Source organism: Serinus canaria, chromosome 24 (assembly GCF_022539315.1).
Source record: "Serinus canaria isolate serCan28SL12 chromosome 24, serCan2020, whole genome shotgun sequence".
Classification (NCBI taxonomy): Eukaryota; Metazoa; Chordata; class Aves; order Passeriformes; family Fringillidae; genus Serinus; species Serinus canaria.
Genome location: NC_066337.1, coordinates 1,957,894 through 1,973,129, shown reverse-complemented (window position 1 = coordinate 1,973,129; position 15,236 = coordinate 1,957,894). Strand labels below are relative to the sequence as shown.

Here is a 15,236-nt window from a genome sequence, read left to right as displayed (position 1 = left end):
CCCCGAAGAGGCTTCACTGCCCTGATGGTGACTGAGCTACCCCAGACATGGTTTGGGGTTATTGCCAGGGATGTCGGGAGTCCTTCTCTCCTCCCACCCCCCTTTCAAAGTATCCCATTTATCTCGCTAGGGGCAGATTGAGGGTGAGGAGCAGCAACAGCTGTATTTATTCCTTTAACCAAGCCTCGAATCAGCCGACAGCCCCTTTGGGGATCACTCCAGAGAGGTAAGAACAGGGGTCCCCAGGGCCTGAGCGAGTTCCTTGGGGACATGCCAAGGAACTGCTTGTCCTCAGCTGCCCTAGAGCCACAATCAGCTACAAGAAACCCATTTACAGCTTTAGCCCTTTGCTTCCTTGCCCCCTCACGGGGCAGATCCTGCCCTTTCCAAACCCACTCCAACACCCTGAATTAGGGCTGCAGTGCTGACGCAAGCAGCTGTTAATAAACAGCATTAGCCACGACAGATCCCTCAGTGAATGATTCTGCAGGGGGAACCGAGGAGCACTCCCTAGCTCTGTGCCAGCTCTGGACCGGAGGTGGGTTTGCTTTGTGCCCAATGGGATGGGAACAGGGACAAGAAATGATCCGGCACGCTCGGCCACCCATCCTTCCTGCCATGGTTAATATTGGAGAGGGCGGCCAGCAAGGAGTAAATATTAATGACAGGGTATGGAGTAACCTCTGCCCAGCGCCACGTTACCTCAGCACAGGCAGTTCTGGGAAAACCCATCTTGCTCTAGTCACTCCTGCAAAGGCCTGAAAAGTTTTTTACTAGAAAAATGCTTCTTCCTTTCAGGAGCAAAGTAGAGGTTATGGAAGAATGGGTCAGGTACAAAGCTATGTGGTTGCTTCTGGAAGAGAGGTCCTCATGCAGAAAAGAAGGAGGGAACAATATACACCTGGCTCTGGAAGGTGATCCAAGTGGCAAGGGCTGGCAGAACCCTAGGAAAAGGGAGAGAAGGGAGCAGGGAAAGGTTAGAAATCCTCCCCTAAGAGATACTGACCCCGGCACCTCATTTCCTTTCACACTTCAAATGACACAAACAATCTTTAAAAGCAGTTTATTCCACAATAATGATCAGTCAATAAGGATATGTTGTCAATAGTCAGCTAGTGGAATGCACGTGCCTGCCATAAACCAACCCCAGAGAGCAATTGCTTCCTTCACCTCGACCATCGCCCCGGCCAGCTGCACCCCTGGGGCACAGTGGGAGAGGCACAGCACAATCCAGGAGGGCAAAGGTGATGCCGTCCTGGCAGCTGGCATGGAGGGGCAGGCAGGACACGGCACAGCCCCACTCCCTGCTCACCCCAGCTGCTGGCACACGGAGCTCCTCGGTCCCAGACGCTTCCCCGAGCGAGCAGAGGGAGCAGCCAAGTCCTGCAGAGAGTGCGCGGCTGCATGGGCACAGGAGGAGATCACCGAGTGCAGCGCCTGGCTGTAGGCTGAGCAGGACGGGGACACAAACACTATCAGGCCATGGGAGTTGCACTTATGGCCTGAACCTGGGCTTGGCTCTAGCCTTTCACCAGAGCAGAGAGACGATTGGGGTTTAAGGTGAATCAACAAGCCTGTAGTTTTCCACAGCCCCATTTGCACACTCTGAACACTCCTGAACATAAATCAGTACACAAGCCAATGATTATTATATGAACCCAAACGTTTCTATTTTCCCTCCTGGATAACTCCCAGTTGCCCAGTCAGGTATTTATTTTCCCAAACTGTGCTCAAGGTCAGAGCACTCCATCACCTAAGGAAGGCCATTTCCAGACCTTTGTGCATCCTCCTGGCAGAGGAGCATTTAAGACAGAGGGCTCTGTGTCCCTAATGAGATGCTTTGCAGCATTTTCCTCATGGCTATGTCCATAGCCACACGTGGCCCTGTCACAGCTGTGTAATTTAACACATTGTAGGGGCTGGTGCCTTGCTGAGGATGCCACTACACCCCCTAAGTGACAGAGGCTGGGTCAAGCAGCAAAGCCCCTGACTTGCCCTCTCCAGAGCATATTTGGAGGAGCATCTCTGCACAGCAGCCCACAAGCACAGAAACACCTATCCTGGTTTGATTTCTCCCTGTATAATCAGGCCCAGGTGTCTCCTCTCTGAAAGCAGGAGCTCCTACCTTTGTGATTTTTGTAGAAGATGCAGTTATTGGCACAGGTATCCGGGTGGGAATCCCAGAAATCAGACCCACAGGAACACAGTGGGGGCAAGTCAATTTTGCAGAGTTTGACTTTCTCCCTCATCTGGGCTCTCAGAGCTTCAACATACCTGCAAGGGATCAAACATTCACCTCTGGCAGTGGCACCTGGCTTTGCACAAGGAGCACAGACTGCCTGTACCTCATGTGCTCCTTATCCCGCTGCTGTTTGTCCCTCACTCTCTTCTCCTCCAGCTGGAGCTGGGCCAGGGCTTCCCAGGTTCCCTCTCCTGGGGAGGGCTCTCTCTGCTCAGCCATGTCTCTCATCCTCTGCTCCTCTGCCCGGCGCTGATTCTCCTTCTGCCTCTTAATCCTGCAGGAACACACATGCTCAGAGAAGGAGCTTCCCATCCCTACCTCCATTCCTGGCTGTGAGGTCAGGGCACAGCAATCTGGGTGATGCTGCTGCTTTCAAAGCAAAAGTAATTCCACACTAATTACAGCATTAAATATAAACAAATAATTGGCTTTAAACATAGAATGGTCAAAAAAGCTTCCCGAGCCTCCATTCTTCCCCCCACATGGCAACACCAGCCTGTGAATGCTCTCCTGCCCTCAAACTCTTCCTGCCTGCCTGTTTTCTCACCATCCTGAATTTCCTCTTCCAGCTCCCTCCTGCATCACATCCACAAGTGCTCCTGCCACACACAGTTCCCCAAAGCTGCACTTCTGTCCTTACACAAAGCAAGTAGGCTGGGCTCTTTAATACCCCCCAGAAAAGACCAACACCTTGGATTCCCAGCTTTCTCCACTTCCCATTGTTTCTGATTATGAAGCAGCTTGGATCCTTCTGTAAGCACCTTCCAGGACAGGGAAGGTGACAGGGCTGGGTAAAGCAGAGACATTCCAAGGATCCCACCTTTACTCCAAAACAGGCTTTAAAATGTACTTTTAACCAAGTTTTCCTCTATTTCCTCAGTCTCCCTTGCACCTACGTGGCCCTCCAACCTTTTAGTGGAACCTGGGTTGTGTAATTTCCACCAAACACAACACCCATTCCCCTGACAAGCAGCAATTGCAAAGCACAAAGACTTTACACCAAAGTGTCTGACATTTTTGCCCAAATGCAGCAATGTGTCCCAGGCCACTCCTTGCCAGGGGGCATTAAAACAAAAATCAAGGCTGGGAAGAAGTCAGGACAAGACATTTCAGACCTCACTTCATGTAGGGGGTCAAATCTTTACATCCAGAAAGAAAGTGCTTAAGTTGACCTTCTCCAGTTGAGTTATAAAATTGGAAATGTTTTTAAATGAAATGTTTTTAAATGAACCTTAAGTACAGCACAATAAATCCAGTCTAGGCCAAGGCCAGCTCGGGGGTTTGTACCCTTGTAATTACAAACCCAGTTCCCCTCTGCACACACTTCAAGGGAAAAAAACATAATAAAAAGGTATTGCCCTAACTAGGAATCCCTGGGGCCTTGCCAGCACTCACAGGGTAGGACAAGCACTCCCAATCACCACTGGAATGTCAGGATGTGGCTCAAGGAGCACTGCTTTAGACTGGCAGCTTTTCCCAAAAAAAGCCCATGAAATCCTGCCCTGTGGTGCCTTTCCCACTCCCCCAAAGCCTTATCACAGAGGAGCCAGGATGGTCAGATTTAGATCAACTCATTCAAAGAAAAGCCAGGAAAAAACCCCAAAAATTTTGCTGTGAATTTGCAGAGCTTCTCCTTAGTGAAGCCCTTCATGGGAGAAGCTGAGAAAACTCCACCACAGCCGATACTTTTACACAGATAGGTAGTGTCAACTCTGGAACAAATGCCTGTAAAATATTTTATTACACTGTGCAAGTTTTTATGGCTGTGAGGGTGAAGGGTCTGATATTAAAAATGCCAGGGATGTCACAGCTTAGCACAACGATATAACCTCACCCCAAAGCTTCTAAACACAGGCTTAGGTTCCCAGAGTCATGGTTTGGGAAGCTGCACCTCTCCCAGCCCCATGATTTGGCTCCCATTTCCTAAACTAGCTGCACAGGGACTTCAAAACTAGATAGAGAAGTGCTAAAGGACCCAACATGGCCCAAGGGTGTGTGAATCCCACCCCGGGGAGGGAGGTTACACACCAGTGCCTGGTTTACACCAGACAAACTCACAAGACTTTTCCAACCTTCTGAAGGACCCTGATGGAGGAGGTGACCCCACCACGTGCACGGACTCACTGGGCAACTCTCTGCTGCCTCTCCTGCTGCCGCTGGTGCTGCCGCGCTCGCTCCCGCTCCAGGGCCATGCAGAGGCGCCGGCGCCGCAGGAACTCGCTCTGCCGCTTCGGAGAACAAGAGAAGGACATTTGGGAAGGATGCCTGGGATAAATGTCCAGTGATATCAGTGCTCAGCTTGACTGCTGGAAGATGGAACCTTGCTCCTTCCCCAAAAGACCCTCAACATCTCGGAGAGCACATGAGCCAGCACTGGGAAGCTGGAGAGATGGCACCAAGGTAGGAAGTGATCTCAGAGCATTGGAGAGCTCTGCACCAGCATCCCTCCACTGACACTGCCCGTGGATGGCAGCTCTGCCACCTGGCAAATCCCTCAACTCTCGCTTTGCTGAGGGGAAAAGAGCCAATTCCAACCTCAGCCTGCTTGAATTTGGAACCACCCAGACACTGGTGCTCCCCTGCAGTGCACTGGAACCCTGTATCTTCTCCAAAAAATCAAAGTATGACACCAAGCTGGATTCTCTACATGCAGGAGAACCACCAAGGTGGCAAAACCATTGCTGAGACAAATCCAGAGGCCCTGCAGGGAAGAACTTCCATATGGATACTGAGGGTTTAGTGTCTGGGCTCTGGCTGATCCCACTGATGCAGCGAGGGCAGGGAAACCTCCTGGCTAAAGCTCACATCAAAAGCCCTCCTGCTGTGGGGTACAGAGATAGTTTGAGCTCCATGACTCCCAAAAGTTTAATGCACAGATTTTTCCTCATGAATGCCAAAAACCTTTGAGCTGAGTTTGTCCACCTCACTTGGTGGAGAGCCCAGCACAGCTGGAGATAAAGGAGGAAGAGAAGAGATCACCAGGCTGCCAGTGAAGAAAACCGGATGGAAAAAACCCAGGCAGAGGAGAGTGCAGCAAAACCAGTTATCTTGGATGGATCAGAGCCAAGGAGATTAAAAGCAAGAGGAAAGGGAAGAGAACAGCAGAGTTAGGAGGAGCAGCCTGAGAAGCCCCAGCTGTTGTCACAATGTGGGAAACCACAACCATATTTGGGATCAGTTGGTTTGAAAACACTTGTAAGAAACAAAAACCATGCAAATTGTTCATCACTTTACACTGCAAACTGCAAGGAAGGTGACAAAAGGAGAGAGAAATGTTCCTCTTCATGGCAGGAGGAAGCAGGAAAATAAAAGTCACTGGCTTTAGGCATCCAAGAGAAACATCATCATTCTGTATCATTCTGAGATTAGCATGAGCCAAACTGTCCAAACTGTCCAGGACACAGGCTGTAAACCCTCACTGTGAAATCATCCACTTGGCCTGCAGGCTGAGCTTGGGGCTATTCCCAAAAGCAAAGAAACCTTTATATTTCAGCCTTGTATTTAAACAAGATAAAGTTGGCTTTGTTCTTTCTTTCTTTCTTCTTTTTTTTTAAGCATTTTTGGCAGCTTCGTGAGCTCCTTGCAACTACAGAAAGCACCCCATAGTTTTGCCAGGCAGAATGAAAGGATCCTGTTTCTCCTTCAAATTTCTGGTGTTATTGAGATCCCAGATTTTGTAGGAGGAGTAGGGAACAGTTCCACTTAGTCACAACAGATTTTAAAAAATAACATGGTAGCTTTGCCCAAGACCTGAGACCAAAAGCTGACAAACTAAACCCAGTAGGGGTTTCATACATCAAAGCTCCTCTGAGGTTTCTTATTAGAGCCAGCAGCATTCCTAACACCCAATCTCTTTCAAACAAAACCACAAGGGGCTTGGCTCCCCTGGACAGACCTGCTTCCTGGCTTCCTCTTGGTCAACACCAGCCCAGAGTTTGAGGGGAGGTTGGCATTCACTGTGTGGCCTCCCAGGGGGCCCAGGCAGGCTCGAGTCCTTCAACCCACCACAGACCTGAGAGACAATGGAAGGGAGCAGCATCAGCATCACCACAGCTCTTTCTCATCTTCCCCCAGCAAAAGGCTCTTCACTGGAGGCAGGGCCTCTGTGTGATCCCTCCAGACCTCAATGGGATGACCCACCTTGGAACGGGCTTTATCTGGAGTCCAGGCTGGCCATGAACAGGAGAAATGTGCCACACCTCCATATAGGAGTCTGAGCACCAAAGCTTTGTCAAAACACCTCTAAATGTATCCTTGGAGGAGGGCTCTGGTTTACTTTAAACATGGATGCACATCTCCCCATCCCAAACTTCTATTATGAATTACTTGAAGTGCAAAAAAAAAAAAAAAAAAAACCAAAAAAACCTAAATGTAAGAGGAATTCCACAGCCAACATCTCCCAAAACCTCAGTGTAAACCTCAGCATCAACTTCTGCTGTGTCCCTATCTGCCCAGCCAGCATTTCTGCTCCAAGCTGGACTAATCCCCAGCCAAGGCTGGGCACACACTACCACAGCCATAAAGCCTTAGCCAACCACCCCAGGTAATCAGGATGAACCATTTCCACCCCCCAGATGCTCAAAAACAGCTGCCTGAAAACAAAAGAGGAAGGATAAATACATCAAGCCCTCCTCAACCCCTCCTAGGGCAGGGCCTGCCATCCCCAGGCACCGGGACAGCCACAGCCATACAGCCATCTCCTTCACCTGATACAAAGCTTTGGGGTTGGTTTGGTTTTTTTTTTTTTTTTTTTGGGTTTTTTTTGGTTTTTGTTTTTTTTTTGGTTTGTTTTTTTTTGTTTGTTTGTTTTTTGTTTTTTGGTTTGTTTTTTTTTGGGGGGGTGGGGGGGGGTTTCCTCCTCTTTTCAAGGTCTATGACTGATCTCTTTTGATCTCTTCCACCCTCTGGTCTTTCAAGCATGGCTCTGGGTAGGATGTGACTGCATTGCCCTGGTTTCAGCTTTCACCTGGGCAGCTGCCAAGTGGCATCACAAGCAGGCAGGAATCCAAGGCCATGAAAGCAGGGAATGGCAGTGCTGACCTCACTGAGCTCCAGTACTGCTCCTGAGCCTACTCTGAGGATGGTGGGCTTAAGAGTTAAGCAGGCCTGAGGGAGCAAATGCTCTACTCCAAAAGCACCCTCTTCCAGACACCAAAATAAATCGATGATCCAAACCACTTAAGACCAACTTTGCATGAGTCTTACTTTTTCAAACTCAATTTTGAGGTAGAAGCCATCATCCTGCCCAGTGTCATGTGCAGCTGTGCCCTGCTCCAGCAGCTCAGCAGGCAGATCGTGGTGTCCTGCCAGCAGCAGCTCCTCACTCTCCTCCATGGGCACCTCAGCTGCTGGGCAAGGGTCTGGTTCCTGGAGAAGGGAGGACATGGTTGTAAACATGGAATTGAAATCTGGCTGCTTTGGTGCCAAGGGAAAACTGAACACCCTTGGAGCAGCTTTATCACACAGGAGGCTGTGTGTGCTGTCACTTGGATGTGATCTGGCAGCACCATGTGCTCAGCAGCACCACGGGCCACCCGAGCTGGGAACCAGGAATGTAGCAGGGTGACTGAGACTGTGCCCTCCCCAAGTGCAGAAGGAGTGGGACAGACGTGGGGTGAAGGGAAGGTAAGGCAGAAACCTCCCCAGGCACTGTTTCACAGTGGCAAGGAGCTGGAATCTCTGAGCGACACTGAGTACGGAGTACACTCCTTCAGATGGGAAGTGGGCAGGCTCCCCAGTGGCAATCCACAATATTTTGAGAGGCAGCAGATTGTTTCCTACAAAATAAAGAATTAAAATGCCAGAAGCAAGCTTGAAGCCAGGATAATATTTTTTTTCCCTTGCTTTCTTTCTTCCTCCAGCATGGTGGGAAGGGAAGTGCAGGACTGCTGACAGAGGGAAAGGATGGATCAGTAGGAGAACAGGTGATGCCAAGAATTCCTTGATATGGCTCTGCTGCTGTATGGGAAGGACAGAGAATAGTCTGGAATTATTTGATAGGCACAATAGGAATTACTCCATCAACCCCATTATGACAGAAACATGTCAGAATAGCTGCTTTGGTAAGGATAAGGGAACAGAGGGGAAGGGCCCTTGCTTTGGATGCTTTCAGGAGCACTGAAGGCAGAAAGACATGACACTGTGGAAAAACAACACCAGCTTGGTAGAATGAGACACTGGGGAAAGAATTTGGGTGCTGCAATGCTGGGGAGCTACAGCTGTCCATCAAAGCCTGAAGGCAAAGACTCAGTAACAGGATGAGCTGGAACACTGGACAGGTCATTTCCAGGCAATTACCACTCCAGTATCTGCTTGGGAAAACAGACAATTAACTCCTTGGGTGCTTTTAACCTCAAGAGAAATCTTGGGGGGAGAGAAAGAGCAGCAATCTTAGGAACATGGATTATTATCACAAGGAATGCAACACTTTACAGGGAAAAAGGAAAATGAAGAAGAAAAATGCAGAAAACAGGACTGAGGGGAAAAAAACATTTTAGCCAAAGACTTGCTTTGAGTTAGCAACAGCAGGGAGAAAAATGCTGGGACTATTATCGGGAAGAAAAAGTCAGGTTATTCCTAAAGCTGAGGGTTTTAGGGAAGATAGACCTCCCCTGGGCCAGGAACAGCAGCTAAGGTGCAAACAGCTCCCTGAAATCTATGGAGGTCCAGATTATCAGCAAAGGCCACAAGGAGTGTCTTTCTTTATTTAAAGGGGAGGAAAAGGAAATACCAAATAGAAGATTTTAGCCTCAAGAGTTTAACTGTGACTTTTGAAAAAACAAGAGGAAATCACCTTGCAAACTATCTGTAAACCACAAGAAAACAAGATAAGCAGCAACCAGCATAAATTTGTCAAGAGTCAGGCCAGGATAAGCTGAATGTCTCCTACAATAGAAGGAAGAGGCCTCAGGCAAAGAGCAGCAGAAGACTCTGGGGTTCAGCTGAGCTCTTGATGTGGCCTAATTCAACACTGGGGTAAAGCAAAACCGGTTAGATGGAAGTCTGATGTGGGATGCACAAAACTGATTAAAACATGGCCCAGATTTGGTCTCAGGAGTTCACTGCACAGAAATAGGGTAAGAACTAGGTGGGCTCTGCTCTTTGATTTCATTATGAAGGAAGAAAGAAGCATCTTGATTAAGCTACTGACCCCACTTGCCTTGTGGAAGTATTGGGTGAAAAACCCTTGGGATAAAACCAAAGAAATGAGCTGGAATACAAAGAGCAGGGAAATCCAGGGAGCACAAAAGCAGAGGCAGCACTACCAAGGGGGTCAGGTCCATGTGGCAGCCCTTAGCACCTGAAGAGAAGATGCTGCACTCCTGCCAGGCTGGGAACATGCCAAACCTTCATACAGGGAGAGATTTAGTTTAATATGGGAGCTTGTTTTTCTCCTCATATATTATGGAGTAATAAAACAGAGCAATGCAATAAATCAATATATTCCTCCCAGAATAAATCAGGGAAGCTGTTAAACTTCCTTATAACTGTAGGTGCATTGAGGCTGGGATGGGAGGATGGTCCCAAACCCCTCCCAGTTTCTCATTGCTGTGGATGACTTGCCCAGGGCTCCCAGGGATCTCCTGTAACCCTCTGGCTCACCTGGGCAGTGGCTTTATTATTTATGTGAGGTGATAAATCAACTTATCCCGCTGAATGCATTAGAAGCTCAAACAAGAAGGATGTTTGCTGTTGAAAACAGGTAACAAAGTTTTTGAGACCATAATTATTGTGTTTCTCTGAGTCCTATTTGCAGAGCTGACAGACTTCATCAGAAATCCAAGAGTACAAAGAAGAGCCAGAGCAGCCCTTCTATGAAGGGTAGTTTCTAGATAATCAGCAAACATCTACTTCACCTTTGGTGAACCTGAAAAAGAGAAGGGAATGAAGATTTACAGGATGGGCAGGAAACTGGCTCCAGAGGCAATAAGTCAAAACAACAGGCTGGGTTGCTCCTGGTGTTCTCCAAAGTACATCAGTTCAAGAAAGGTCTTGGCACAGAGACCGGGAAAATAGCTACAACACAAAAGTGGTCTTGAAAACTGAAGTAGCAAAAACAGGATGAAATTCAGCAGAACAAAAGGTGGGACTGACCTCCTTCCATGCACTGCTTTGAGGAAAGCAGCTGCATGCCAACCATTCTCTACCAGAAGCCAGCCCCAGGTGAGGAAAAACCCTCCAGATCTTTGCCACCCACACAAACCAAGTAATTGATGCAATGGAAAGAGCTGTTGAGGTTTCAAGAAATAAAGGCACCTGAAGGGAGGGCTGGTCATCACATTCCTCCCAGACACCCAGATCACAATCTCAGCCTTTAAAAGTCTACTTGGCATTCTTGAGTTCATCTCAGAGATGTTTTCACACACTTTATCCTGCTGCCTTCTCTGAAAGGGGTTACCCACAAGGTGCATCAGGAAAGCACAGTTTATTTCATTCCTGCTGGAGAAAGTTCCTGAATTATGTTTTGGATTTGCTATTTAGAGCCAAACCTTCAGCACTTTACAAGGTGATTTCTCTGCCCTCGGCCCAGCCAGCCATCCTCACCTCCTGCCTCCAGGCACCGGGGGACACGCGGGACAGGATCCTGCGGGAGGCCAGCCTGCGCCGCACCTGCTGCACAGCCCTGCTGAGCTGAGCCCAGAGGAGAGGCAAAGGAAACACAGCACAAGTTCAGCTGCATGGAGACATCTCCCAGTCAGTCTGCTCCAGCCAAGGAGCTCCATCAAGGCAGCACGACCCAATACACAATCAGGGTCTTTCAGAGCTGCCCCAAGGTTCTGAAATTCTGATCTAGGCAACCCCTCTGCTCCCAAAACATGTTGCTGAGATGCCAGATCCCAAATTTTCTTGCTTGGTATTCAGCCAGAAGTGATTTTCCGCCCCAAGGTACTTCAACTGGAATGCATCCCATGGTGCTCCAGCTGGAATAACTCCAGCTCCTAGGCGAGCACACACAGGCTTTCTAAACCACCAAATGCACCATAAACATCACTATTAAAAAAAAAAAAAAAAAAGAAGCTTGAACAGTCCTGAAGGCAGTTTTTCCCAGATTTTGGGCTGCACAAGACAAGCTGCAATAAGGTGGCACCACCTAGTGCCACCTCTGCGCCAGGACACGGCTGGGAGAACACCGGGCCTGCCAGCAGCCAGACCAGTTCAGCCACAGCATCTGGGCCGAGCACCCAGCTGGATGCTCTGAGGAGCACCACTACGTTCAGGGTGACGGTGTGAGCTAACATTTCATTCAATAGCTAAACCCAAATACGGGGCATGTGCTGCAGAAGAAAAAAAGAAAACATGGCCCGTTCCCCATTTCAAACCCCAAGGATCCAAAATGCCGAAGCAGCGACGGAAGCACAGGAGGGGCAGGGCTCACCTCGGCAGCTTGCTGCTGGAAAGGCTCCCCATGCTCCTCTTCTGGCTGGACTGGGCCAGAGCCAGCACTGGGTGCACGGATGATGGGAGCAGGGAAGCTCTGGAACAGGCACGTGTTCTTCCAGGGGGTCGAGTACTGCACAGCAGCACAGCTCTCCCTCTCCGCCTGCCAGGAAAAAGCCACAGGGATCTACAACCATGACCCAGCAAGATGTCAACCGTGGTGACATTTTACCACCTTTGGGTGAAATTTCTTGAGAGGGAGGTTTTGGCTCTCCATGCTGAGAATACAAAGAAGCATCAGGTTCTTTGAGGCTGAGGGTATTTGCGGGCTTCCCGCTTGGAGCTGGCAGAGTTACATGAGGACATCCCTAGCCAGCCATGGAAACAGCTCAAACACCCCAAGGGTGGCCAAAGCTGGTGACATGTCAGTGCATTCTCTTTTCTGCCACAGTCAGATCCTGGCAAGCCTCCCCAGTACTTGTTTGAGAATAGAAAGAATTAAATACATTCACAAAATAATCCAAAACAAGCCCATGGGGGGAAAGGGAATGTGGAGACAGAGTGAAAGTGTTGTTTGAAAACTACTTGGCTGCTCTGGAAAAGGGATCGGAAAAGAAACAGCAGAAAAACTGCTTTGCTTCAATGGCAGCCAGGACATATCCACATCATTCCCAACTCCTGCCTGGCTGTTTTTTAACTCCAGGCAATTCCACAGAGAGCTTCAGAACTCTGTTCTGCTGTTGCCTGAGGGAGCCAGTAACCTTTCCCTGGGGAGGCTTCAAAGCACCTCCAGCACCAACCAAAGTGTCACACTGACCCAGCCTTGGGCACTGTTTGCCACCACAGGGGCTGGAACCTCAGATTTTCTCATTTTTTCTTATTAGCACCTTGACTTAAGGTGTTGACTTAAGCTCCAGCGTTTGGGTTTTTGCCAATTTATGTTGGGTTTGGAGGAGTTTCTCCTGACAGAGCCTCACTTACTGCTTCATAGGCCTTCTGCAGCTCCAGCCTGCGGCGCAGCCTGGCCTGCCGGTTCACCCGCTGCCTCACCTCGCCCTGGAATCTCCTCAGGCTGGCTGCCTTCTTCCGCTGCTGCTCCTTCAGCTCCTCCTCCACCCGGGATGCTGAAGCCTGGGTGAGGTGGAAGCAGATTTCACCAGGGTTTTGCTAAACTGCAGCATTAGAGCAGCCTTCCCTGGAATCCCTTTTCCCCTACCCAGAGTGACCAGGCAGACAAGCAGCACCCAGAGCAAACTTCACGTTTTGTTTCAAAATATGTGGAATAACAGCTTGGACAATATCTGTTATTATGGGCTGGACTCAGTCTGACTAGAGATCATGCACACCTCTGCCTTTGCCTCTCTGCAACACACAGGGAAGGAAAGAAAAAGGAGACCCTCGGAGCAGCTCCCAGCTCCTGCACCCATTAAGGGATGCTCAACTATCCAAAGCCTGGATCCAAAAGGAACAGGCCAGCCCCTCACCCTGGAGATGTTCTGCAAGGCTGGAAGCACACCAGGGAAGCAGTTCACAGAGCACAGCACTGCTTCAGAACGTCTTTACCATCTGAAGTGAAAGATTAAGAGCAATGACCTGAAAAACCCAAAAAACCCATCTTGTTTTCTTTGCAATTCTGCCAAGCAGCACCACCATGGCTTAAATTAAAACAGCACTGCTCTCCTGGCTGCCAACACAGCAAGAGAAACCAGAGACTGAAGGGATGGAGGAAAGGGGTGAGGCCCAAGATGAACTTGGAACAGCAGGGTCAACACAGCCCAACAAAACTCCAAGATTGGGAGAAATCCACACTGTTAGGGATGAAACCAAGACAGTGCTCCAGGGAACAGCCAGCTCATCCACTGCCCAGCTCAGCAGCAACTCTGATGCATGAGGCATTACTATGGAGTAATTAAGTGCATTAAATAAGCTCAGATAACCCTGGGCAGCTTCATTCACCTCCAGAAGCCTCATATGGGGAGCCCTAGGAGCATCCAGGCCCCCTGGAGCTGTCAGGAAAAGATCAGCTCCCCCAGAAGTTCCATAGTGCCAAGATGGAAGTCCTGTGGAATATGGAGATGATTGATTTCCATAAATTATCTCAGCCTTTCAGGATTTAAATTACAATATAGAAATAAATCATCTCAGAAGGGCAGGAGCTTCTATAATGTTCAGACATTAATTACAGGGGACTGAACTCATCATCCAATATTTAATGCACTTTTAGTCCTCTTAGAATAACCCTCAAAACAGAAATCCCTTAGATAAGCATCCATGAAGATTTCCTTATGTGTTTCTAACAGGGTACAGCAGAGATTGGCTCCAGACCCTGAAACATTCAGCTGAATTTTAATTTTTTTTTTAAATCAGCAACACAGAATAAAATCTCGATTCCCTGACATCCTTAATGGATGAGTGGGAAAGCAAGAAGCAGCACTGGCTGTGTTCCTCCCCTGACTGATGTTTAAAACTGATGCATTGCTCCTCAAAAAACACAGTTTATTGGAGGGGGATCCATTCAGAGACATGCTGAGGGCTTGCGCAAAGGGGAGGCCAGACTACATAGACATCACAGCAGCTTCTGACCCCGCTAAATCACATTAAAACAAGTTATTATTTTTAGGAGCCACGTTCCTGGCTGCCCTCAGGCTGTGAAAAAGAACCCTTTTGGCTCTGGTCCCGCTGGGGGTTTTAGGGGCACACCGAAGGGTTCAAGCCCCGGCAGACGGTGCCCTCGGCGCACTCACAAAGGCCGGGCTCTGCTGCCCGGGCGCGCTCTCCACCCAGACGCCCACGGCAGCCCCGCTCTGGTTCCTCTCGGCCAGCACCCGGCACTGCGGCCTCCCCGTGGGCTGCCCGGGCCCCCGGCGCGGCTCCTTCGAGGGCAGCACCATCCCGGCACCGCCGCGGGCCCGGCCCTGGGGACGGGAGAGGAGCTCAGGCTGTGTTCCCGGCAGCCCAACCCGCAGCCGCCCCACCTCCTCCCGCAGCTCCGAGCGGGGACCCCCGGCCCATGGGGGCTGAAAGCTCCTCTGCCCCATCACTGCCCCCCCTTCCTCCTCTCCCCATTCCTCCCGCAGTTACCCAGCCCCACGGCACCCCACCTCCAGCTCCCCCTTCCCCCGAGGTTCGCGCTCCAACCTCCCGGTACCCCCCTCCACCGCCCCCCATCCCGACCAGCTGCTCCCCAAGCACCTCCTCACCCCCTGTGTACCCTCACCCACCCCTGGGCACTACCCCACGGCCTCGGACCCATCCTCCCGTATCCCCCACACGCCCCCGGAGGCCTCTGCACCTTCACTCCCCTCAATCCCCCGCCCCGAGCCCGCCGGAGCCCCTCAGGCCGCACCAACCGCCACTTCCGCCGCCACCGGAGCTTTGAATCCTGGCGCCATTTCCGCCGCAAGGCCACGCCCCAGAGAGTCCCGACCACGCCCAAAGGAATCCCGGTCACGCCCTGGCCACGCCCCGGCAGTCCCGGACACGCCCAGCTTGCATCCTGGTCACGCCCCCAGAAGTCCCGGTCACGCCCCGATCTCGCCTCGGGCACGCCCCCAGGAGTCACGACCACGCCCCCAGACATCTCGGTCACGCCCATCCCCACCCCGCCTCAAGCCCC

General features: G+C 50.3%; 1 protein-coding gene across 9 annotated transcripts; it reads right to left on the bottom strand.

Annotated features, from left to right (window-relative positions):
• Positions 1-1,048: 1,048 nt before the first annotated feature.
• CCDC15 (coiled-coil domain containing 15) lies at positions 1,049-15,231 on the bottom strand. Of its 9 annotated transcripts, none has more exons than XM_050983590.1 (11): positions 14,913-15,231; positions 14,365-14,535; positions 12,602-12,751; positions 11,619-11,783; positions 10,787-10,873; positions 7,448-7,609; positions 6,138-6,254; positions 4,367-4,470; positions 2,346-2,516; positions 2,126-2,274; positions 1,049-1,448 (listed from the first exon to the last, which is right to left on the bottom strand). In XM_050983590.1, the coding sequence occupies exons 1-11, from the start codon at positions 15,213-15,215 to the stop codon at positions 1,309-1,311; spliced, it is 1,719 nt and encodes a 572-aa protein (XP_050839547.1). In that variant the 5' UTR covers positions 15,216-15,231; the 3' UTR covers positions 1,049-1,308. The 9 variants fall into 9 exon arrangements, with proteins under 9 accessions (XP_050839547.1, XP_018778305.2, XP_050839553.1 ...); XM_018922760.3 differs by having other exon boundaries at positions 14,967-15,231; XM_050983596.1 differs by having other exon boundaries at positions 14,971-15,226.
• Positions 15,232-15,236: the final 5 nt, after the last annotated feature.